The sequence below is a fragment of the Catharus ustulatus genome, chromosome 7 (assembly GCF_009819885.2).
Source record: "Catharus ustulatus isolate bCatUst1 chromosome 7, bCatUst1.pri.v2, whole genome shotgun sequence".
NCBI classification, from domain to species: Eukaryota; Metazoa; Chordata; class Aves; order Passeriformes; family Turdidae; genus Catharus; species Catharus ustulatus.
Window position 1 is genome coordinate 24,601,957 of NC_046227.1, and position 23,903 is coordinate 24,625,859.

At 40.8% G+C, this 23,903-nt stretch overlaps 1 protein-coding gene across 1 annotated transcript; it reads left to right on the forward strand.

Annotated features, from left to right (window-relative positions):
* Positions 1-750: 750 nt before the first annotated feature.
* Positions 751-18,968, forward strand: ERCC3 (ERCC excision repair 3, TFIIH core complex helicase subunit). Its single transcript, XM_033064938.1, has 15 exons — positions 751-821; positions 907-1,112; positions 1,959-2,195; positions 2,822-2,871; positions 3,770-3,905; positions 4,104-4,268; positions 5,232-5,436; positions 6,410-6,724; positions 7,845-8,029; positions 10,669-10,871; positions 14,199-14,295; positions 14,480-14,597; positions 15,735-15,853; positions 17,491-17,643; positions 17,991-18,968. The coding sequence occupies exons 1-15, from the start codon at positions 803-805 to the stop codon at positions 18,123-18,125; spliced, it is 2,343 nt and encodes a 780-aa protein (XP_032920829.1). The 5' UTR covers positions 751-802; the 3' UTR covers positions 18,126-18,968.
* The last annotated feature ends 4,935 nt before the right edge of the window (positions 18,969-23,903 follow it).

Consider the following 23,903-nt stretch of genomic DNA (forward strand, 5'->3'; position numbering starts at 1 on the left):
TGCACTGCTGTTGCTGCTTTACATGGAATATCTTGTGTATAAAAAAAAAAGATAAAAACAATTTAAAAATCAGCTTATGGTTATCATGGTTGAGGAACTCAGGAGTTGGGCATTGCTTGCTAGTTCCGTTGTCTAACAACCTTCCAAACTTAAAAACAACCAACCAACCCCGCCTTGTAATTCTGTGTATGCATAGAATGTGTGTGTGTGTATATCCCAGTAATCTTATTCCACAATTTCATTTTTACATTTTTATGAACTTGTTTTTTAAGGGTACTATGTTTAGTTAGAATAATTAAATATATAAAAGCTTTGAGAGATGATTTACTAGATAAATATATTTTCAGCTGGCTGATGTTCAAAATATTTTTTTAATTTTTGTTTTTAACCATTCGAAATGTATTTGTATTTCCAAAATCAGACACGAATTGTACTTAGAAATATATTAAAACACTCTGTAGGGACAACAGTGTGATTTCTCTTTTCAGTATTCTGTACTGTAGAAACTGCGCAATGTCACTGTCCTATCTCAATTCCGCGTTGGCTTTTTTTTTTTTTTTTGTTATTTACGGTGCGCTTTCCGGAAGTTCAATTCGTTTCATTAATTTTTAATTATTTTACCTCATTTCGTGCTGCTCCGGGCGTGGCTCGGGGTGTGGCTGCCCCCTGCAGCCGCGGCCCCGCCCCGCGCCCGCCCGCGCGTCTCCCGCGGCGGGGGCGGCCCCGGGACCAGAGAGCCACCGGCGCCGCCGCCCCTGGCGGAAGTGACGCGCGGGCGGGCGCAGCGCGGCGCGCGGCGGCCATGGGCAGGAAGGAGCGCGGTGAGCGGGGCCGGGGAGCGGCGCGGGCCGGGCCGGGCCGGGGGGACCCTGGGGCGGCTCCTCACAGCTCCCGCTCTGCTCCCAGATAAGAAGAAGTCCAAGAAGCGCCATTACGATGACGACGAAGACGATGAGGACGAAGGTGCCGGGAAGGAGCCGCAGGAGGCGGTGCCGTCGGCGGCGGGGAAGCAGGTGGAGGAGAGCGGCACCAAGGTGGACGAGTACGGCGCCAAGGACTACCGGCTGCAGATGCCGCTGAAGGCCGACCACAGCTCGCGGCCGCTCTGGGTGGTGCGTGCGGGGGGCGGCGGCGGCGCTGCTGTGTCCGGGCCGGGATGGCTGCAGGGCACGGACGGGCCGGAGCGTGCGGGTGCAGGGCCCGGGGCTCGCCCGCAGCGGGGTTTGGTGCGGCCCCTGCAGCGCCCTGCCGGGACAGCCGGGACGGGACGGGAGCCCCGGCGGTGCGCAGGGAATTGCTGCGGCCGCAGCCGCCTCCGGGCGGGTCCCCGCTGGGGCACAGCAGCACCCCCGCCAGACGTGTCGGGGACGGCTGTGCTACGGCGCGTTGGCTGACACGAGAGGGGTCTGTCACTGCAGCGACACAGCAGAGTTTGTATGTGCAGTGAAACGGCTTTGAGACAGGCTGGCCCCATCTTCTGTCACTGGTGCCGTTTGTTTTCTCTGCCCTTTGAGAGAGACGTCAGGAAACGTGCCCAGGGTCTCGCCAGTGGTGCAGCATCGAGGGTGCAACCAGTCTGCAGGGTGCTGGCACCGAGTGATGTGCAGGCACCAAGTACTGTGACACCCAAAGGCTGGCTTTCATTCATTCATTTATTCTGCATAAAATGAGCAAGGAGTTTTCTTGTTCTAGGGGAATGGGGCTAGAAGGTTGCCTCTACTCAAGCATTTTTTTTAGCATTTAAAAAGAAGGAATACATCAGCATGTCAGTCTAGAAAAACTTTATCGATCTGGGTGTGGTTTACTCACAGTGCCTTGGAAGGAAAATGGACAAATCAATGTTTTGACCATTTTCAGAAGACAAAAGATACATGTTTATTCTTTGACTTGTGACTTCATTATGAGATTCAGTTCTGCTAACACCGTTGTGCCTTCAACATTTGTTTTTATTTCTGTAGGCTCCTGATGGCCATATATTTTTGGAAGCCTTTTCTCCAGTTTACAAATATGCACAGGACTTTCTGGTTGCCATTGCTGAGCCTGTGTGCAGACCCACCCATATTCACGAGTACAAGCTGACTGCTTACTCCCTGTATGCTGCTGTGAGCGTGGGCTTACAGACAAGCGACATCACTGAGTATTTGCAGAAACTCAGCAAGACTGGTGTCCCAGATGGGATAATTCAGTTTATCAAGGTGAGGCTATTTTACTGATATTGGAAATAAATCTGTTTCTACTAAGGAGTTCCTTTCCTGCTGCCTCTGTCTAATTGATATTTTTTAATCATTCATCACTTTTAACTGTCTGATTCTTCTGTCATCATTTCAAGAGAACATTATTCTTTTTCTGTCTTTTTGCATATGATATTGCTGCACACATACTATTTTCATAATATATCCTTTGTGGGGTTTATAAAAAGTACATTTAAGTGTCTGTGTAGATAATTTCAGACAATATGACTTGTACGTGGGGCAAGTTTCCTCAGATTTGCTCTGAAGGAAAACTGAGAGTGTGGGATGCAGACTGTAATAGTGGGGCACTGTAAGACTGACACACTTATCCTGCAAGTGTGTTCTCACAGTCTTGGAAAGAGTTTGAAATTAGGTATAAAAAGTGAGTATCTCTGCCTGATCTCCTGCATGAGATGATGCGAGCATCTTCTGAAAATACCTTTTCAGGTTTGTTCCATGAGCATAGCACCAGTGCAAGTAAATGTTTTGTGGTAAGGTGCTTCCCCACAAAGACACAAACCCATTGCAGTGTTTGGTCCTAAACATGGAATCTCTCTTTTGCATGTTCCTAATGACTGCTGTCTTTGTAGCTGTGCACTGTCAGCTATGGGAAGGTGAAGCTGGTTCTGAAACATAACAGGTAAGTTGCTTCTTCCTTAGCTCTTCCAAATGTACACCTGTGAGTGAGTGCTCTCAGGAACTCTGGAGTCTCACAGATGCCAGCTGAGTGTAACAGCTCTCAGATATCACTTTTACAGCTTTTGGAAGTATTTAACACATTAGCTGATGAATTGTGTTTGAGTGACAACCTGAGCTAGCCCTAGTTGTCACATTTTTAAAAGTAGGCTGCAAATTTGATATTGTAGCTTGTTTCTTTATTGCTTGGATTTGCAGTATGTCTTTGAGGTTTTCAAATTATTTGGGAAAGATAAGCAAATCCAGTGGCAAGAGGTGGGTGCTTGTGTCTGTGTTGAATGTGATTTGTTTTAAAGCTAGAGGATAATGATGAGAGGGGCCTGGAGAAATCAGCACATGTGATCTCCAACCAGCATCATCACTGAGGAATCTCCAGGATGCATTAGTTTTAAATTTTTAGGTGGTTTGTGTTTTGGAGGTTTAGGGTTTTTGTCTTTTGGGCTTTTCTGGTGCTGTGGACAGGACTTAAAAAGACCACATCTGGCATTTTCACAAACTCACTTCAGTCTCTAAACAATTTACTTCACTCGTGTGCCACAAATAAGACTTGTATATGAGAGATCCGTGTGGGCATTTCTGCTGGAGTTTGCCACTTGTGTTAGGTTAGAGAGCATTTGACTAAGATGGAGGGATGCATGCACAATACATGATGCTTTTGGAGTGAGGCATCTTTTAAAAGTTTTGGTTGTCATAACGTCTTTATTTTTAAATTAGCACCCCAAGATTTGATGCTTGGGAGTGCATCTGGGACAGCTATGCATTTAGTCATCTATGCTGCTCTTCCTGTGAGTTATTCATTTGATTAATTCATAAAAATGTCTTCCTTTATTCTTTAATTGTAGATATTTTGTGGAAAGTACCCACCCTGATGTCATCCAGCAGCTTCTGCAGGACACTGTAATTAAAGAATGTCGCCTGAGAAATGCTGAAGGTGAAGAGACAGAGCTCATTACAGAGACATTCACAAGTAAATCAGCGGTATGTCCAGCCATATTCTAAAATACTTCAGTGACTGGTGGTAAACTGTTGAGTAGCTTAGAGTTGCTGTTTGTTTGTTGTATCAGCTTCATTCTGACAGCAACAACCTCTTTAATGAGCCCAAATTTTGGGGGGAAGAGAAGCCAGAGTGTGTGTCTAATGAAACCTTTGGTGAAAATTCATTTTTCTCTATTTCAGATTTCCAAATCCAGTGAAGGTGGCCTTGGTCCATCAACTTCACAGGGAACAGATGCTCAGAATAAGCCAGATGTCCCAGCTGACTTATTTGAGTTTTATGAACAGATGGACAAAGATGAGGAGGAGGAGGAGGAAACACAGACAGTGTCTTTTGAAGTCAAGCAGGTACGAATATTGCATAGAAGCACATAAGCATGAGAACTTACTAGGAAGTACTGTGGCTCTTTGTTTGGTAGAGATCACTGGAAGTCATTAACATCTCTTTCCTTTTACCTTCCAAAGTTTAGAATCTTAGAGGGTGGCAGTCTGGGTGTTGTTTCTTCCCAGCCTGCAGAGCACAGTGCCCTCAGGCCAGAGAGGCTCCAGGGACTCAGGGATGTTCCTGTCACATGTGGCTGAGTATTACTTAGTGCAAGACGAGAATTCTGTGGAGGGCTGCTTTCAGACAGCTTTTTTTCCCCGTCCTCCTTTTGTTTTGTAATTCATGGTTGCAGAAGGAACTCTTTCTTGGTGTTTCTGATTTCATCACTTGAGAAGGTGAGTTGGAGGTTGAGTCCTTCCCTGACCTTCAGAGAGCTTCTGTAGAACTTCTCAAGTTGTTTTTGGACTTGGTGATTCTATTGATGCCTTAGTTGGGGGAAAAAGGGAATTTTAGAAAGGATAACTTAGTAGCCATTTTGTTTATCTGAAAAAGCCAACCCAAATCAACAGCCTCTTAGTGACTGATTTAGCCTCTCATCGTCTTGGAGGAACTTCCATACAGGGTATGAGGTTTTCAGGGTAACAGATGTGGAGCTTTGTGTAACATAGTTTTTTTTTCTGACACTGGACTCTTAATTGCAGGATGTAGTTTAGTCATTGCCAGGTAAGCAGCAATCTGAACTGAATGTCGTGTTCTTCCATCTGCCTAGAGAGCCCTGTCTAATATTAACTGTTGTTCAAAATGTTTAGAGGGGTGGGGTAATCACAGGTAAAGTTTCTGGAATAAGCCTTAGCTCTTGCAGACTTCAGAAGCATAAAAAGTAAATGTAACTTGACTTGGTATTATGTAACCTAATTGTTTTTAGGGAAAAAGGAATTAATTCAGATGTGGAGAATTTGTCAACTGAAGCTTTGTTTCCTCTTTAGGAGATGATTGAAGAACTTCAGAAGCGTTGTATCCATTTGGAGTACCCCTTGCTGGCAGAATATGATTTCAGAAATGATTCTGTGAATCCTGATATCAATATAGATCTGAAACCTACTGCAGTTCTCAGACCCTATCAAGAGAAAAGCCTGAGGAAGATGTTTGGGAATGGACGAGCCAGGTCTGGTGTTATTGTCTTGCCATGTGGTAAGTTTCTGTGTTGGTACTTAGACAATTGGTTCTTTATTTGCTTGTAGTAAAGAGAATTCCAAAGATGACAGCTGCCTGGATTTCAGACAGCAGCAGGGACTGTTCTGATCCCAGTGTGCAGAGTCCTGGTGGTTTCTGTTGAGCTGGTGGTGAGGCTGTGCTGAGGGAGAGCCAGGCCACAGAGCTGTCAGTGTCCTGGCAGGGGCTGGGGAGCAGCTGTGGGACCTTCACACTGCCAGCTGTGCTTCCACTGTGCCCTCTGCCACCTCTGCTCATCTTCCTGTGATGTGTAAAGGTGGTGGCATTGGAATTCGTTCCTTGGTTGGGAATAGGGAAACGGAGGAGAGCTGGGAATGCAAACGTGACATAAAGGGGCATCCAGGGAAGAAAAGAGCTTGTGTGCACAAGTGCTGGGCAGGGGAGTTTGAGGAAGAAAGGAGAAATGCTATGACTGAGACATCCTACAGAAAACAGGGGGAAAAGGAGCAAACAGGATATTGTGTGCCAGTGCACTCAGTACTGGGAGAAGAGGATGTACATGGGACATGTGATGAGGGCCTGAGAGTGTGTAAGGGGTACTGGGAGACGTGTGAAGGATGGGAAGATTTAAAGCCTTGGTTTGTGGGGTATGTGTAAGTGGCAGAGGAATAAAGCACCCTTAGGGGAGCTTTCTGTTGCCACCTGTAATTTAGCATTCTTTTGAAATTAAAAAGCATTGAAATGATTGCTGCTAATTGTCAAAGCCATTGTTTACAATTTTCTTGAGGAAATGCAGTTGTGTCCTGTAGACAGTCCAACTGTATTTTTAATAGAGACTGCTTGATCTCTTTAAGACTATTGTACCAAAGAATCAGCAAAGAAATCTACCTTTGCACGGTTTCATACCCTCTCACAGTTTTCCTTTGCTCTTTTGTTTTGTTTTGTGGTGTCTGAGAGATGACTAATGAGTGTCACTCCTCCTGCCCTACAGGTGCTGGCAAGTCTCTGGTGGGAGTGACAGCTGCGTGCACCGTGCGCAAGCGGTGCCTGGTGCTCGGCAATTCCGCCGTGTCTGTGGAGCAGTGGAAGGCCCAGTTCAAGATGTGGTCCACCATCGACGACAGCCAGATCTGTCGCTTCACGTCTGATGCCAAAGACAAGCCCATTGGCTGTTCTGTTGCCATCAGCACGTATTCCATGTTGGGGCACACGACAAAACGGTCTTGGGAAGCAGAAAGAGTAATGGAGTGGCTTAAAAGTCAAGAGTGGGGCCTTATGATACTGGATGAAGTCCATACCATTCCTGGTAAGGAAGAGATGTGCAAACCTTCCATTGTTGCACACATTGTTAATGTCCTTCTGTTCTTGTAGAAGTGGTGTTTTTTTGCTGTTGCTCTCATGATTAATGTAGTGGGTAAGCCCATGGGCTGAGGGTTTTGAGGGATGTAAACTGCCTTGTTCTAACTTTTTTCCCCCCTGCCCCCGATACTGCATAGTTTAACTGACCACTAGTTTTCTGAAATCCTTCAAATGAGACACTGTGTTTTCTGTAATAGCAGTGAAAAGCGCAAGTTCCTCCATGTAGGATGGTAATGTGCTCTTAAAACACCTGAATTCCATTTGCATGATTTTACTGTAGATATATCTGAGCAGGAGAGGAATTAATCTGCCTTAAATGCAGTGGCACTGCAGGCCAACTTTTGATATCTATGAGTTACCATAGTGATTAACATCCAGAAATAACTGTTGTCTTTGAAATTGCCATGTAATTGAGATCTGTACTACTGGAAAGCAATAATGTGCTATTAAAATATCTTTGGAATAATCCTGGCTAAAAAAACCACCCACGATTCTGTTAGCTGTTCTTCCTTATTTGAATATATTTTGGTGTCTACACAAGTAATGGATTTCAGAAGTACACCTTGGTGATTAATTGCCATTTTATCAAAGTAGCATAACGCTGGCACTGTTCTGTCACTTTTGTTCTTGCTTGGTTTCCTAGAAAACTCCTCTGTGATCTCTAGCAATACTAAAGATGAGTAATTCTGCCATTTCCTGCAAGTCCTGAGTGTGGCAGTCAGCCAAGAAGCCTTTGTGTCATAGTTCTTGCTAGGAAATAATAGAGATCCAAACCAAGCAATGTAACCTCTGAATATATTAACTTTCTCTTGGGGAATGGGAAATAATAAACATGCCAGAAGGTTTACTGGGATTTTCAGAGTACACTTGACAATGCAAAGTAAAGCTGCAATCACGTGAAGTTTTGCTGTAACACAGATTTGTCAGGAGTGTGTGTGCAATGGGGTGTGATTTCCCAATGCTGTGCTTGCCTTATGTTGAGGATGAAAATGTCTTTTAAAATTGCAGCATTTATCTTCTAAAACAATTCAGGAAAGTTAACAAAAAATTTGTCTTGGATTTCTTAGCAAAAATGTTCAGACGTGTGCTCACTATTGTACAAGCTCACTGTAAACTGGGGCTGACTGCTACCCTGGTCAGAGAAGATGATAAAATTGTTGACCTGAACTTCCTGATCGGACCAAAGCTCTATGAAGCCAACTGGATGGAGCTGCAGAACAGTGGCTACATTGCTAAAGTCCAGTGTGCTGAGGTGATGCTCTGCTTTCTTGGTACTGTTAGTGTTTATTTAGTATGCTTGTAAAATTGAGAAAAATTCTTGCAGCTCTTATAACAAAGATGGATAGTAGAAATTTTAATACACATGAGAAAACACCTGTTTATTTCAAGCTGAACATATGAGGGGGAAACTTGAAAACGTAGGACTGGATCTCACCATTCTTTCCAGTATAAAGGTGTGACCTCTGCTCAGCATGTGGGTGAGAGGTAAATGTGGGATCAAAAGAAGTGAAAATCTTTCACACAGGCACATTAGAATGTTAAATTAGTCCTTCTAGAAAGCCTAGTTCAGTGTATTGTCTCTGATAAGTGACATGGAAGGGACTTGGGGAAAAGTGTAACTTTATCCAAGCTCCATTATTTACAAGGTTTCCCTGTAACCATTAGAGGGTTGCTTTTTCATGAACTTATTTGGTCTCCCATTGAATGGAAGTAAAGTTTTAGCAGCTGTTTTATGGTGGAGTTCTAAAAAGGTTTTTTGTCTATTTGGTTTTCTCTATGATTTTGGTATTCTTGTGGGGATTTTCTGTCTTTGCTGGTTTGGAGGTTTTTCTCTTTTTGTTGTTGTTATTGTTGTGGTGGTTTATTTTAAGCCTGTCTTGGTAATTTCATGCAATTCTCCCTTGCTCTGGAATAAAAGATGCAGATGTAGGTCAGCTGCTCTCCTTATGAACACTGTGCAAACTGGACGTTGTGGAAGGGAAAAACTCCACTGTTTTGAATTCATAGAATGCAAGTGAAAAAGTGAAAGGCACCTAGAAAATAACTGTTGAAGGGACAGTGACCATTCCTCAAATTCAGATTTGCATTTAGGCACTTTGGTTAGTTCTGCTGTGCAAGCAAAGTTCTCAGTCTCTGAACTGCCCTTTAGTCATTAGAAAAATGACTATTTAGGAAAATGAAGCATGAGGTACCTTTTGTTCTGAATGATGGGAAAATTCTGCAAGTTTGTATTCCTTAGGCCAGTGCTTGGAACTAACATTTGATGACTCTACCAAAAGCAAAGAACAGAAAAGCCCAGTGTTGAGTCCAATATGTGCACAACTGCTTTGCATATTTGTTTGGATTTCTTTGAGGAGTAGCATCATTAATAACTCAGTTTTTTCTCCTCAGCCAGGAAAGGTGTCTGGCTCACTCTAAGTGCAGATCTTCCCAGGTGTCTGGAAGGGGCAGTGCTGGTGTCTCATAGGGCAGGTCATGGTTGTTGCAGGTGTTGCTCTTTCACTGCTCTAAAAGACAATGAGCAGCACAGTTTAAAAAGGTACACAAAGTTTAAAAAAAGACAACAAACCTGTTATTTCAGAGTTTTGTAATTTACAAATAACCCCATTCAGAGCAGCCATACTAAGTCTTTGGATTGGACTGCCTGTCTTGGAAAGTGTAAAAATGAAAATGTCATGGGAGTGAGAAGTAGATCTTCCCTAATCCAGATGAGAGTGCAAATACAAAATACATGTGCATGCCATGCACTCACAGGCATTGAGCAATAGATGAAATTTTTCACTGCAGTCAGATATTCAGTATTTGTATTTCATTGTCACTTTGATGTAATTGTCTTCTGGTTCAAGCGTTCTAAGTCTTTCATGTAGACAGCCCACAATAACAACAGCCTATTCAATGCATGAATTTATTTTTAATGTACTCAAAGGGTAATAAAAGCATGATCTGGCATTTAACTCACTGGAGAAAATATTTTGAAACAGAAAATTAGGTCTTATCAGTACAGAACAATTCATGTTGTTTAAATAAACTCCTGTTAATTGTCATTAACTTCCTGAGCTGAATGGTGGTTATGAAAGAGGCTTTTCTCTGTGGTAGTTTGTTAATTTATATTGTGCAATGGATATGAAAGAATAACCCATGTACTGCAGAGTGAATGTTTCCTAAATTATATGCCCTGGGGATAGTGTCAGTTGTTATCAATAGTGTCACTTCAATTTGCTTAAACTTCAAAATTTCTTCTTTTTTCATGCTACAATAGGAAAAATAAGCCTTGACTTACTGAAGTACTGTGGTTGTTATTTACATAATAGAAGAATTGTTTAGGTATCCTGGGCTGATGTTGTCTGTTAAAAACTTCTAATTGATCCTAGTGTTTTCCAAGTTCTAGACTCAATAGCTATTAAAATAAAGGTCACTTCTTTGTGGATATATGAAGAAAGATGGGTGAATTTGTTCTGTAATGAAGACAAAATGTGTCTCAGCTTTCAGAATATGGATGGAAATTAGTCTTTATGGGAAAAAGATTTGACTGCTGTGACAGTTCATTCCCTTAATTGCTGCTTTGTAAGAAGTCATAGCATTCAGTAAATTATTTAAGTGTGAACATAAAGTAATTATCTTTCAGACTTGTTCCAGTCCCACTGCCTATTTCTGTCATGGATCTCAATGCCAAAGCATTTTGAAAAAACTGATTTTTGCAGTGCAGGAGACTTCACTGACTGGTAGCTTTCATTTTGGTACAGAAATGACTGTGTTAAAATCCGTGACCTGCACTATACACCGAGTCCTAATGCATTATCAATATCTTAGCAATATATTTTCAATTCCCACTGGGATTAAATAAGTAAATAACAGAGTGCTACTTTGTTTGTGTGTGTTTTCTAATTGTAGGTCTGGTGCCCAATGTCACCTGAATTTTACAGAGAATATGTAGCCATTAAAACAAAGAAAAGGATCCTGCTCTACACCATGAACCCAAATAAATTCAGGGCCTGTCAGTTCCTGATTAAGTTTCACGAGCGACGGAATGATAAAATCATCGTCTTTGCTGACAACGTGTTTGCACTGAAGGAATATGCAGTCAGACTTGGGAAGTAAGTGTTCACAACCAATGATGGCACTGTTTTCCTCCTTCCATGACAATTTCCTTGCAATCTCACAGCTTTCAGTAGTCTTGAATATTTTTTTGTAATGTTGTAACTCCAGTCCTCCTGCATAAAAAGCTCAGGAGGGTATTTCTGGATGGACCTTATTGGCACTGCAACATGATTTCAGTGTTTGAAAAGTCTCTGATTAGCATTTATTTCAGAAAAGTTTACATCCAGAATTTTGTGAAAGATTTAGTATTTTTATTTTATTGTAATTAGAAAAACCAGTGGAAAAATGAGGGGCTTTTAGAAATATCGCTAGAACTGTTTCTTGAATGGATGGTTCCTTCCCCTGTCTCTCTGAGACAAAGGTTTTCAAATATATGCTCTCTGGATCTTTCAAAATGTTCTAAGATGCAGGACCTTCCTCTTCAGATTGTCAAAAGGTCTTACCCTTATCTAAAAAAAACTAAGACAAGCTTTTTTGGGATCTGTGCTATACTAGTGCACTACCTAGAACTACAGTAATTGTTTCATAAACTAAAGGATGTTTCTCCCCAGAGCTCCTTGGTTACCTTAAATGACTGAGTCCAGTTACAGGAGGTTGTGCAGATAGGGTTTAGTGAGGGGTCAGCATCCCTCCGTTGGTGGTAGGATTTGGGGAGGCATGGTCAGGGAGAGTTGGGCAGGATTGGGCATTATTAGGAAACATAACCATGTAAGCTGGCCTCATCCTTTCTTTGACAAGCCCAAATAATGCCTTGCTTGCTGGAAGCTGTGGGGCTGATGGTGTATGATTTCATGTCTAGGAATTTCGCAGTACTCCTTAGCAAAACCACAAACAAGCCTTACACTTTCCAAAATTCATGGTCAGTTCTGACTGCAGTTTAAGGGGTCGTGTTATGCTGGCATGTCAAATAGCAAGCAGAGCTAATGGTGCTGGATGAATTCCAACACCCGTGGTCCCTTTCATCATTTTTTTTAATCTGTCTGGACAGAGATTAGCTGTAATGATGCCTCTGGAATGTCTCTAGCAGTGTTCAGTGCACCACAAAGCCTTTAGCACAGGCAGTGCTGGGAGGGGGGATGCTACGGAGCACAGCAGTTGTAAATGGGGTAGATGCTGTGGAAACATGGCAGGAAAACCAGTTGAAAAATTAGTAGGTGGCCCCTTTTTATATTCTGGAATGAATTCTGTGCTTCTCACATCATTTATGGAACTCCAGGTTATCCAACTCTTAGAAAGAAGGGAGGCTTGCAGTGCTGGACAAAGGTGAGGGAGCCTTTGTTTTAAGCAGGGAGTTTTGTATCAGCTTGCTGTGAGCAGGCTAAACCAAAGGGGACTGTTAGTTTGTGCAGGGCAGGAATTCTGTGTGTGGAGGCAGAGCAGCCCTGGGTACAGCAGGAGTGGTGTGGCTGTGTGCCCAGCAGGAGCTCAGCTCCCACTGCCCTTCTCATGGCCTGACAGAAGCGTGCGGGCTGGGTGGGCTCCCACATGAGGAGAGGTGGCCACGGTCCGGCTGCCTCTGCTGGCTCCTCCCTTAACCCCCTTGCCCTTGGTGGTGGGGAACCATCAGGGAAAGACCATGCACATGACAGGAATTACTTTGACTGCAATTTTTGGGGCCAAAGAATCCAAATTTGCTTGGCCAGCTTTCCCTCTGCCATGAGTCTGCCATCCAGTGCAGCCTAACTCATGTACTAATGGGCTTTACTGGTGTTAGGAATACATTTAAATCACTGTTTCTGAAGGACTGTGCCTCTGTGATTTTGTCAGTTATGTCAGTTAATGGGAGAGGAGTCTATTTGCAAATCTCTCAAATGTCTTTTTGCAGTGAGGAAAATGAGTCATTAAAAAAAGAAGCCATTTAGCACTTAATGTTCTAGATTTAGAAATGTACTTAAGAATGCCAGTGAATCACTGTCAAGTAGGATCTGGGCAAGTTAAAATAAAGGATTGATAGCCAGGAGTTCAGGATTATTCCTTTCTTAATACAAAATGTGTTTGAATGCCTTCTTAGTGGTCTTAAGAAAAGGAAGGCTCAAAAATACTTTAGTTTCAGTTTAAATCTGCCATTTAACTTCACAATTTAAATACTACATGAAATTTAAAACAAGACATAAGATATTACTGAATGCTACTAATTGAATAATGAAGGCATTTTTTCAGAGTTGACTCATTTGTCACTTTCATTTTTTAGCTGTTTTTTTCTAAAAGTCTGCTTAAATACACTAAATAGAAGAATTGGATTAGAGATGACTAGGTTTAGTAAAAAACCCTAGACTAAAGTTTGTAGTGAGTTGGTGCAGAGGGATTGGCTGATAAGAATAGAAAACCTTAGTCCTATGCACTGCCATGTGTATGTTCAGCTACCACTCATGTATGTGCAAAACTAAATGGAAAATTTGAGCTTGGTTCCTTGTGTTAGAAACAACTTATGGAAATGTGAACAAAACAGTAATTGGGAAACTTAAGTCCTATGGTTTGGTGATGCTTGGTAACCAGTGTTTGGAAAAGTAATGCAACAGATGACAAAGCAGTGGCAGTGCCATCCTGCATGCAGCTCACTGGATTTTGCATGGGCTTTGATCTTTATAGCTTTTTGGTTTATTAACTCTGTTTGGGCAGAAATAAAACAACCAGTCACTGGAAAATTCATAGCAGTCCAAGGTACTCATGAAGTCTGTGAGTGGCTGAGAGTTTGTGTGAGGCTTCAGAATTGAGACATTAAACATACCATGTAATTCAAACATTAGAAACCATAGGTGCAACGCCACTGTGAGCTGCTCATTAAATGTTTGAGGCTTTTTTTTCTCAATTCAGTAGTCCCAGAAGGTATGAGAAGGGGCAAGAGGTTAGCTTTAAAAGCAAAAATAATTTTCCCAGAACAACACCCGGCAGCCCCTTTGGGATCCTTGATAAAGAAGCCTGTATTTTCAAATGTTTAAACAGGAAGCAAAGGTTGCAGCTGTAAATGTGCTAACTCAGTACATTTGAGGAAAAAAAATCTTCTTAACAGCTGCCTTCAGTCTTTCATGTAGGCTTAGCAAATGTATTCAGTCTGTTGATATACAGCTTCATTGGTGCACGTAATTGCAAAACATTTGTAACTGTCAGAATTTCTTTCTGGCTGACTGGGCTGCTGCAGAGGGTTCCACAAACCCCTGGGCAGCTGGCATGAAGAGCCAAACAAGCTAAAAGTAAACTGAAATCTGGACTAAAATCTGGTTTGTTTTTGTATCTGCTCAAATGTGTCCCTGCCATGGGACCTCATAAGAAATGAATGAGAAATCTTGAATTTATTTCATTTGCATATGTTGTGTTCTTTTCAGACCCTATATCTATGGTCCTACTGCACAAGGAGAAAGAATGCAAATTCTACAAAACTTCAAGCACAATCCAAAAATCAACACTATTTTCATTTCCAAGGTAAGGGAGTACATTCACTGTGTCCTTGTGCTTGTCTTTGGAGTCAACTTCAGGAGTCAGCTGCACGTGCATGGTGTGCATTTGACATCTTTATATTCCATCTCACAAAGAAAGCTTTGTATTGGGTGTTGGCTGGGGAAATGTGGAAATAAGAGACTGTTCAGAGGGTACTGCTGTGTTGCAGGTAGGGGACACGTCCTTCGATCTGCCGGAAGCCAATGTTCTCATTCAGATTTCATCCCATGGTGGGTCACGAAGGCAGGAGGCCCAAAGGCTGGGACGAGTGCTGAGAGCCAAGAAAGGTAAAGGAGGGGGTGGTTGGGCTCTGGGCCTTGGATCATAGCAACCTAGAGCAGGAGAAACTGCGTGTTCATGAGGTTTCTTTATACTGTCCTTGCATTATGTTTTAGTCAAATATTCATATATACCTGTGAATAAAAATGGGTCTTCTGGGTCAGTAAACTTAGTGATGAGGACTTCTAAAGGACAAAAAAGGCTGAAAGAAAATTGACTTTCTGTTCTTTGGCAGTTCTCTCACTTTTTCATTCCTTGATATTTTCATTTTCTTCATTCTTGGGAAGAATCATAGTATTATTCTAAGAAGTGAGCCTCTAGAAATCACATTTTTGATACTGTAGATTACTTCCTTTTAAAAACTGGATTTGTTTTTTGATAGTGTGTTTTTGTAAAACATGGCCGAAGGAATTATTTTTGTTTAGAACAATTACTCTTAAAATACTTTCTATTCAGACTTAAGCTGTGCAAACACTTATTTTATGTGCAGTTTGTGCTTCTTATAGGTAGGCTTTGTTTGAAAATGTAAACAAAACCCGTGTTAGTGAAGTGATGAAGTCTTGGTGAAACCCTGGCTTTTAAAAAAGAATCTTATTATCAGGGTAGCAGACCTTAAGGACTGTAAGTGTCAAAAAAAGTTATATACAGCCTGGTATATGCTGGTCTTTAGATAGTGCTGTGAATTCTTAGCTAAGTATCTTTGTTTCACTTTTTAAATCCAAAACCACTGCAAACTCTAGTTCATATGGATAAAACTTTTCCTTTGTCTTTTTCTGTTGAACTTTTTCAACATGCACTGCAGACGTTGCTCTTGACATTTTACTTCTTCTTGACACTCTAGACTTTAAAACAATTTTATCTTTCACCTTGCCTAGCAGCAGATTCTTCTCACCTGTGTGATTGTGTTAGTCTATGTTTCCTTTTCTGTTTTTGTCTTTTCACCTATTCTCCAGCTATTAAGAACAAAAGTAGGAGTTTTCATGCTATGCCAATCAATTTATGCAAGGTCTGGGTGCAGCTAGACAATGCAATTAATTTTTGTGGGGACAAGTTACTTAAGTACCTGTTTTTGGTATTTATTCCTTGGTTGGTTTTGTTGCAGTGTTCCAAATGAAACTAATCACTGAGTGCTTTTTGTCTCCTAGGCATGGTTGCAGAGGAATACAATGCCTTTTTTTATTCCCTTGTATCCCAAGACACTCAGGAAATGGCATATTCAACAAAACGGCAACGGTTTCTTGTAGATCAAGGTTATAGCTTCAAGGTAATTTGTCCCTTCTATTTATTTTGCTTGAGGTCAAACAATGTAATTTTCATATTGTTTAACATAAATATTCGGTCCAGTACTTGAGAATTCTGGTTGTGGAATGACTTAATAAATGTTTTTCTTGCAAGTGAGAGCTGCTCTGGTATTGTTGTATCATCTGTATTATTGTGAGGGCAGATACAAGTAGCTTTGTACAGCTTCTAGAAAGGGAAGTGTTGTAACTTCAGACTAGGCACCCTGCAGAGTGCAGTGCATGTTCCTTCGTGGTTGGTTTGTGTTTGTGCTGTGCAGTTGTCCATCTATGCAGGCCTCCCATTATACACTGGCACTGCATAAAGCAGTGTTGGGTCTTGTCAGAGTGGGCAGCAGCAATTCAGACAACTTGCAAAACTTAAGAAGTGACACAATTTCCAAAGAGCTCCAGTCTCAGACCAGTATTTCACTATGTCATCTTCCAAATATAACTAAAGCTCCTCTATATTACAGATTTCATGGTGTATCTCATTTATTTTTCTTTTAATGCATGGATTGCCCTGTATGCTCATCTGTTAAACTGTAAAGGCAGCAGAGTATCATTATAGCTCTTGGGTTTAGGTAAATTATTGCTTTGAAAAACTGGAGCTTACTGCTCTAAATAGAAGCCTTCCCCATGAGAAACAGTGGTGAGGAGAATAAAAACCAAGGCTCCCACATCTGGCTGTTCAAGAGCTTGTCTGCTAGTGAGGCACCAGTACGGCATATCCCCCTGAACTGCTGGGCTGGAGCAAATCACTGCTCTGGAAAGAGCAGGCCATTAAAGAGCTCTTTAGAAAGAGACCTGTCATGGTCTTTATAGGTGAAAGCTTTGTTTCCCTTTGTAGTGAATCTGTTTCAACAAACTTGTAGATCAGTACTGAGCTGCAATTAATTACAGCAAATGCATCTGTGTGGCTATAGCAAGCCACAAGATTAGGGCAATCCCTTATATTTGAATGCCCTGGATTCTAGAACTAAGAAAGAGGTTAAAATAGAGAGATTTCAATTTGCAAAGAAGGAGCTCTTAGTCCTAGGAGCTTTGGTGTAATGTGGGACAAAAGCAGTGCAAGTGGCCAGCTGAATATCTGGAGCAACATTTTTGCTGACCAGTACTGGAATGTTCTTTATTTGCAGATTAGAAACAAAACATTAGAATATCTATTTGCTTCTGTTTGCCAGACTTAGTCATAGCTGGCATCAAAGAATAATAGGGCTGAAAGAAAACTTCCAAAAAAAATCTATTATGTTTCTTCATTCCAAGCAAGGATGAACTGTCTGAGTTATATGTGCTTTGGTCAGGTTCTTGGTCAAGCTGGTATAAACAGTGTTTAGCTGACATGCTGTCCCGAGCTTTTCTTCTTTTCCTTCCCGCCCCCCCCCCAAAGATTTGTCTTATGCATTTCCAGCTAGAATATAACAAGAGATGTGTGCATGTACATGTACCTCACTTAGCAAGATTTTGTATGTGGCTGTGCTATCCCTAGTGTGAGGTGGTTCCAATTATTAATAAAAGTTGAAGGCAATTCCAACAGGATATGGAATCAAATACTTGTCTTGGTTTTGCATAGCTAACAGTGAGGAGGAAGAGCCCTCCCCTTGTAGTGTGCTCTGTTTCTTAGGTGATCACAAAGCTGGCAGGCATGGAAGAAGAAGAACTTTCATTTTCAACCAAAGAAGAACAGCAGCAGCTTCTCCAGAAAGTCCTGCAAGCATCTGACCTGGATGCTGAGGAGGAAGTAGTTGCTGGAGAATATGGTTCAAAGTCAGCTCAGGTAATGAAGAATTCTTTGAAAAGGATGACCACAGGGACAGAACTGGGCCATTTTATTTCCATCCAATTCTAAATGCGATGTTGTCATTGATGGCCTGGTATCTTTGTGAAACGTTAGAGTATAGATTTATTTTTTTAATCTGCATTAGTATTTAGCTATTGGAATAATTCATGGGCACTCAGAAGAAATTAGACACAGAATTCATGTCCTTCTCCATCATATTTGAAGGAGACGGTAACAGATCTGTTGTTGCAGATTTTGAAGTCAATCTTTTAAGTCACGCATACAATGAAAATTTGTTTAGGCCTCTGATCACACACTAAGCACTATGCTCCTTGCACTTGCAGGTGTCCCGTCGTGCAGGCACCATGAGCTCCATGTCTGGAGCAGATGACACCGTTTACATGGAGTACCACTCCTCACGGAGCAAGGCGTCTGCCAACAAACACATCCACCCCCTGTTCAAACGCTTCCGCAAGTGACGTCCTTCACACGGGCGCCTTGTTCAAACCGTGGATCCAAGTACCTGTTCCTGGAACTGAATAGATGGAGTTGAAATTTATGACAGGACCTTTAAAAGACTCTTTTATATGTATCTGTATAACTACATATTTACTTACCAATTATGTGCTCTCATAGGTGAATGGGAAAGCAAAGAAGGACCTAAATCTCGCCATGAAAATATATTTTAGAACCTTTAAGATACAAATATGTCACGGCACATACTTCGTGTGGCACTGTGCTCCTAGTCTTATGCCCTCATTTCCTCACGGCCAGAGGGTGGAAGCATATGGGCCACTACATTCAAGAGAAGTACATGTCTGGTTTTCAGGGTAATTAATAGATTTTATTTTTATCAGCTGAAGATGCTTTTCAGAAAAGTCCTGAAAAGGTTTTGTAAATAAAGTTTGTACTGATGTTTGAAATATTATTTATGTGATTCTTGTGTCTGCTCAACAATATACTGTTCTTCAAAATGCTTAAATAAAATCATTCAGTGAGCTGAACAAATCCTGAGAGGAGCACTTTACATTATATTTTTAGACTGAGAGCTAATTTATACTTGTGACTTTACCTGTATTAAAATTCTAACAAATTGGTCAGAAATACTTTAGAGTTACAAGAAGAAAAAGGGACTCTGTCTCTCCTTGTTTCCTTGAGTAAACTCAAGGAGAGCATTAGTAGTAAATACAAACAAATTCTGTGCTCATTTTCATAATTTTTTCTTGCTACTGTTGAGAAGTTGCTCAAATAAAAGCCGTTTCTCTTGTTATTTATATTCTATTTATTAACCATGCAATAAAACCTTTAACTGCTAAACAGTACACTGTTACCACAGAAGTTATTACTGCATCAAAAAGCATTTTGACTTCTCACAAGGTGAGTTGGAAGAATGTGTGTGAGAAAGATTCACGAGTTTGTTTTTTTAAATTAAGACTGCATTATAATTGCAGAAAATGATAGGAGAAATGGTTGTGGTTTGTGGCAGAGGAATGCTTTTTAAGTAACATCTGCTTAATAATGTAATACACTACTTTTGTTGTATTAAGAGGTGTTATTTTGCTGATTGTTTGTAGACCTTCAGGAACATCTGTTGGTTGAAAATAGGTTGGTGTAAAGGTTTACCTTACTGGAAGGAGCATGCGTGGTATACAGCTGTTCTGGTTGTATGACAAATGTACTTCAGGAGAATGCTGAATTCTGTTTCTTATTAGCACGAATTCACAAACTGAGAATGTAGAAATAATGGAAGCATTTAATAATTGAGAACAGATGGTGCTTGGTTTTGGTCTCTTTATCAGAATCAGGTAATTTTTAAAAAGGGAACTGATCTGCTTCAGTTTAAACATGATTAAATTTAAACAAGTAAGACTTGATTATTTCTCTTCTGCTGAGTCTTCTGACTCACAATGTGGAACCAGCCATGGCAGTGCTTGAGTGGCTTATACAGAAAAGATAATCGTGCAGTATTTTGGTGCTGATTTCCTCTCCCCAGTTTAAAGCACTATTTACTTCTAACAGTAGTTTGGACCAGCTCTAATGGCAACCGTTAGTAGCAAAATAGTAACTTAGTATAACGGGTAGGCCTGTGACAGAGGTTTAGCTGAGCAAGTCAGGCAGTGTCCCTCTCCGTAATTCCCTCTTTAAAAGCTTTATGAATTGCTTTGAAACTATTCTCCACCCTTCATAAACTTTAAAAAAACCACACCACCTTACTAAATGCAAATGGCTTAATACCTTTCCTGTAATTGTGGAATCGCTAGTAGCTGGATTTAGGACTGCTGTAGTTCATGTGTAGTAAATCGTGACTAATGATCTCACTGCTCTAAGTAATGTCTGTGTGGGATTGCAGTACATTCAGCATCAAGTAAAGCACAATAATTTTATGAGGTATGAATGACTCCATGCATCAGTGATAGCATCTTGGTATTCAAACTTTAGAATTCATTAAGTTGATAAGATTAAGTGTGGTCATTACTGCCTGCTGTTACTCCAGGCCATAGCAGCAAGTGTCAGACTGGTGCATTTACTCACTGCAGCTGAGTTGCTGCTGCACGTGGCAGCACCTGTACCATAACAGGGTCAGGCAGGTGGGTCACAGGAACTGCTGGCTCCTGGGGCTTCTGTCCTGCTGGCCCCTCACTACCCCTGCACTCTGGCAATGCACCCAAGCTCCAGATCTGTAATCCCACCCTATAGAAAACTAAATTGTCCACAAAAGAACAGATAGTGTGGCAGAACTCTGATTCAGATTAGGAGTGATGCCAGAGGCAGGTGAACTCAGGGGTAAGTAAATTATTTCTTGGAAGTCTGTGGATAGAGGAGGTGTGATTTTCTTGGATGTCATTCAGCTTTCCTTGCTGGAAGAAAAGCTTTTATTCTGCTCCCTTGCCCCATCCTTGCTCTGGATTCCATACTGAGGAGACTTAATTTTCTTCAGGAGTTGAGTTTTTTAATATTTGCTGTTTGTGTGCCTGATCAGCCACAACACCGAAGTTTCTGTTTGTGTCCTTCCTTCCTGTGGCAAACCAAATGTCCATATGAAGATGTTAATGCTTGAAGAGTGCTGCTGTTACTCATTAAAATGGTATTCTAGACTAAAAGGGCACAGAGATGATGGGGTGGCAATTTCACAGTGTTGCACCTCACCAAAGCACCTAACTACAGCCTGTTTCTGCTTCCCTGTCTCCTTATGCCCTCCTGATGGTCATTTTTTGTAATGCTGTATTTTCCTCTGTGCTCAAAAATTCTGGGCTTCAAGGCAAGTAGTTCTCACTATAACTTAGTTTCATATGCTCTAGGAGGCAGAGGGCAAAGATCTAAATCTATAAGAAGTCTGCAAGTAGAGCTGAATTCTTTGCAGTTGATTCCTGGGGTTTTTATTAAAGGCTGAACAGTAAGTCACAGCTGCATTAGCTTGCTTGTTCTGCTTTAAATATCTTCTTTTTGTACAATATTCAATTAGTATTTAGCCTGTGAAGTTCAAATTTGTCCTGTTTTCAGGAAAAACCAGGAATTTAGAAAACATTTAAAATTCCACAGAGTTAACTTCACAATTTGAAAGGATCTTTCAGAAGATGGGTTTGAGGACAGCCAGAAAAGGCAAAAATTATGACTCACTGTATGGCTTTTTTAGTGAAAAAGTTTTAAACTACGCTGAAAATTTGTGCTTACATTTCTGACATTGCAGCCCTTTTTCAGCTTTTCTTTGCAAATGTCCTGAAAAACGTGGCTGTGTAGTCTTGGGCAAAGTTAAATGCCTCCTATCAAATCTCTGTTATGTCCATAAATTATAAGTGATTTATACTTGTAGCTATTTCAACAGTTATGTTCAACATACAGTACCATAATTATTATACTGGATATCATAAAATCACGTTCAAAGAATTACAAACCAGATATAGCCAAGGCTGTTGAAAGGTGAGAATAATTTAAAGAAAACAGAATTCCTGGTAAGATGATAATGTAACCATTGACTGTGAATACCAGTGTTATTGACACAAAGAGCTTCGGCTGAACTTTTTCAGAGTTCGCGCTAAGAGGAGGGCAAGTTTAAATTGGATTTAGAAATAACTAAATGAAGGTAACAAAGTACAATTAATGAGACCATTGGGGGGGTCTAGACTGAGAGAACAGCAGGACTGTTGGTTTGAAGACAGATTATCCAAAAATAATACATAATCTAAATTATCAATAAGCCAAGTTTAGTTTATAGTGTGATCCTGTTACATAGCAAAAGTTAACTAAAACTGAAGCATGTCTGCTGTGAAGGGGCTTGTGCTCCAACTTGTTTGAAATAACAGAAGTCCCAACTGACTTGTTACATAAAACATATTTTCAGACTCCAAGGACCAACAGGCTAGGACAAACGTAATTGTTTAAATTTAGAGAACTCAGAGTGTGTTTCTGAGTCAATGTTAAGATGTCTGATAAATATATATACTGGTAGGTTGTACAAGTAGGAGAAAATATTTATCTTTTAAGTCACATAAATGTGTTTTGGTTGGCTTGTGCTGATGGCATAACTCCTCCCTTCTTTATGGTTTAGTGGCTTTATGTGGATTGGAAGGAGGTTTTGTATAATGGCTACAATACTCACCATTATTCCTGGGAATTCTGTGGCACTACTACTGGACTTCTGTTACCTGAAATAAGTCTGTGTTCACATTTGGGAGGAAAAATGGCACCAGACAATGCCAACCTCTCCACCACTTGAGGTTGCCCTCTAAACCTTTCACCCTCTGCTGATCTTTCAAATGTTTGTTGCCTCCTCTACTTTACCTTTCTCTTTTTCAAGTCTATTCTAGGAAACTCATTTCACTTTCATCCATCTCTTCTCATGTAAATTTTGGTGTTTACTCATAATGTTGACTACTGAACATTCTGCAGTTTGCAAGTTTGACCTCCAACTCAGATTCTGCAGTAGTAAGGATGTGAAGTGTGTTAGTAAAGCAGGAAAATTAGTGGCACAAATGTACACTAAAACTCTAATTTGAAAGTCAAACAGAACCACACAATTATGATCTGGCACAGCAAAGAGAAGTGAATGGTTTAATTACACATTCCGTGTTGTGGTAGCCCACATGTATTCATTCACACTCATAAATATTCCCTTCCTGTATTCAGCTATTGAACAACCTTACTATTTGGCTCTTGTTGTCTGGAGTATTCTTTGTGAACAGTTTACATGGAAAAAGAAACTTGTATCTGCATTGATGGGTTGCTATGGTATTACTGATAATTATTGTAGAACAATGTCTTAATAGTGCGCCACTGCTGCATCTGTTAGTGGCTCTGAATTTCCACTCCCTCTGGCAAACTGCCTAGAAATATCTATCACTTATAAATATTTTTGGCCCACTGATCATCAGACTTACCTCTGGGCCACCACCTGCACTGCAAAAAAAAATGTTTCTGTGGATGTCAATCCAGTAATCTCTTTTTATGCAAGGAAGGTGTTCTATACAGCTTTACATAATGGCACCTTTACACCCCTTTAAATCCTTCTGTTATATATATCTAAGAAATTTGGCAATTTTCATCGTTAAAGCGTTTCCACTTTGTGTTTTTTTAACTTATTTCTTTGTTACACTCTGCCATTGCCTATAATGCACTCTGGAAATTCTTTAGGATGGTTTGGTTTTGGCTTTGCTTATCAAATGCTCATGTTTCCTCATAATAAAATGACAAGGTGGTAAGCAGTAATGGAGGTGTCTCACAGACACTCCTGGGTCAGGACTCTTCTCAAATGGCACATTCCACTCTTTCTTTACATTGGGGTTGTTTTTTGGTGGGGGATTGGGATTTTTCTTGTAGTGATATTTTTTGCAGTAATAAACATCTGCATGTGACTAATGAAATAAACTTTTTCAGACCTCACACTGCTTAGTGTCATATTAAAAACCAACAACAGTCTACACAGACAGCAGAGAATGCATCCAATTCCTCAGGAGCTGTAGCACAATGGATTGCTAGAATCTTTTCATGAATTTGGCTCTACTGTAATTGTATAAGCTCCCTGTTCCACTGAAATTGCAGATTCTCTGAGTGTTTACATGTTGATTTTTTTAATGGAGCCTGTGTTTCATACCATTGTATTGCAAACAAACAAATCTAATAATGAGTAAACTGAGAAGATACTGAGTAAAGGTGGGGTTATACAACACAGTTCCCATGCTGGGATTAGTGCCACCTCCAGAAATTCCTCAGAAGGAAAGCAGGTATTGTTCTAATGAAGTACTTAAAGCTTCTGAAGCTCT

Excerpts from the sequence above, each read along its gene's own strand:
- ERCC3 (XM_033064938.1), top strand. Across the intron at positions 2,196-2,821 it reads GGATAATTCAGTTTATCAAG|CTGTGCACTGTCAGCTATGG; the intron begins GTGAGGCTATTT and ends CTGTCTTTGTAG. Across the intron at positions 10,872-14,198 it reads TATGCAGTCAGACTTGGGAA|ACCCTATATCTATGGTCCTA; the intron begins GTAAGTGTTCAC and ends TGTTCTTTTCAG.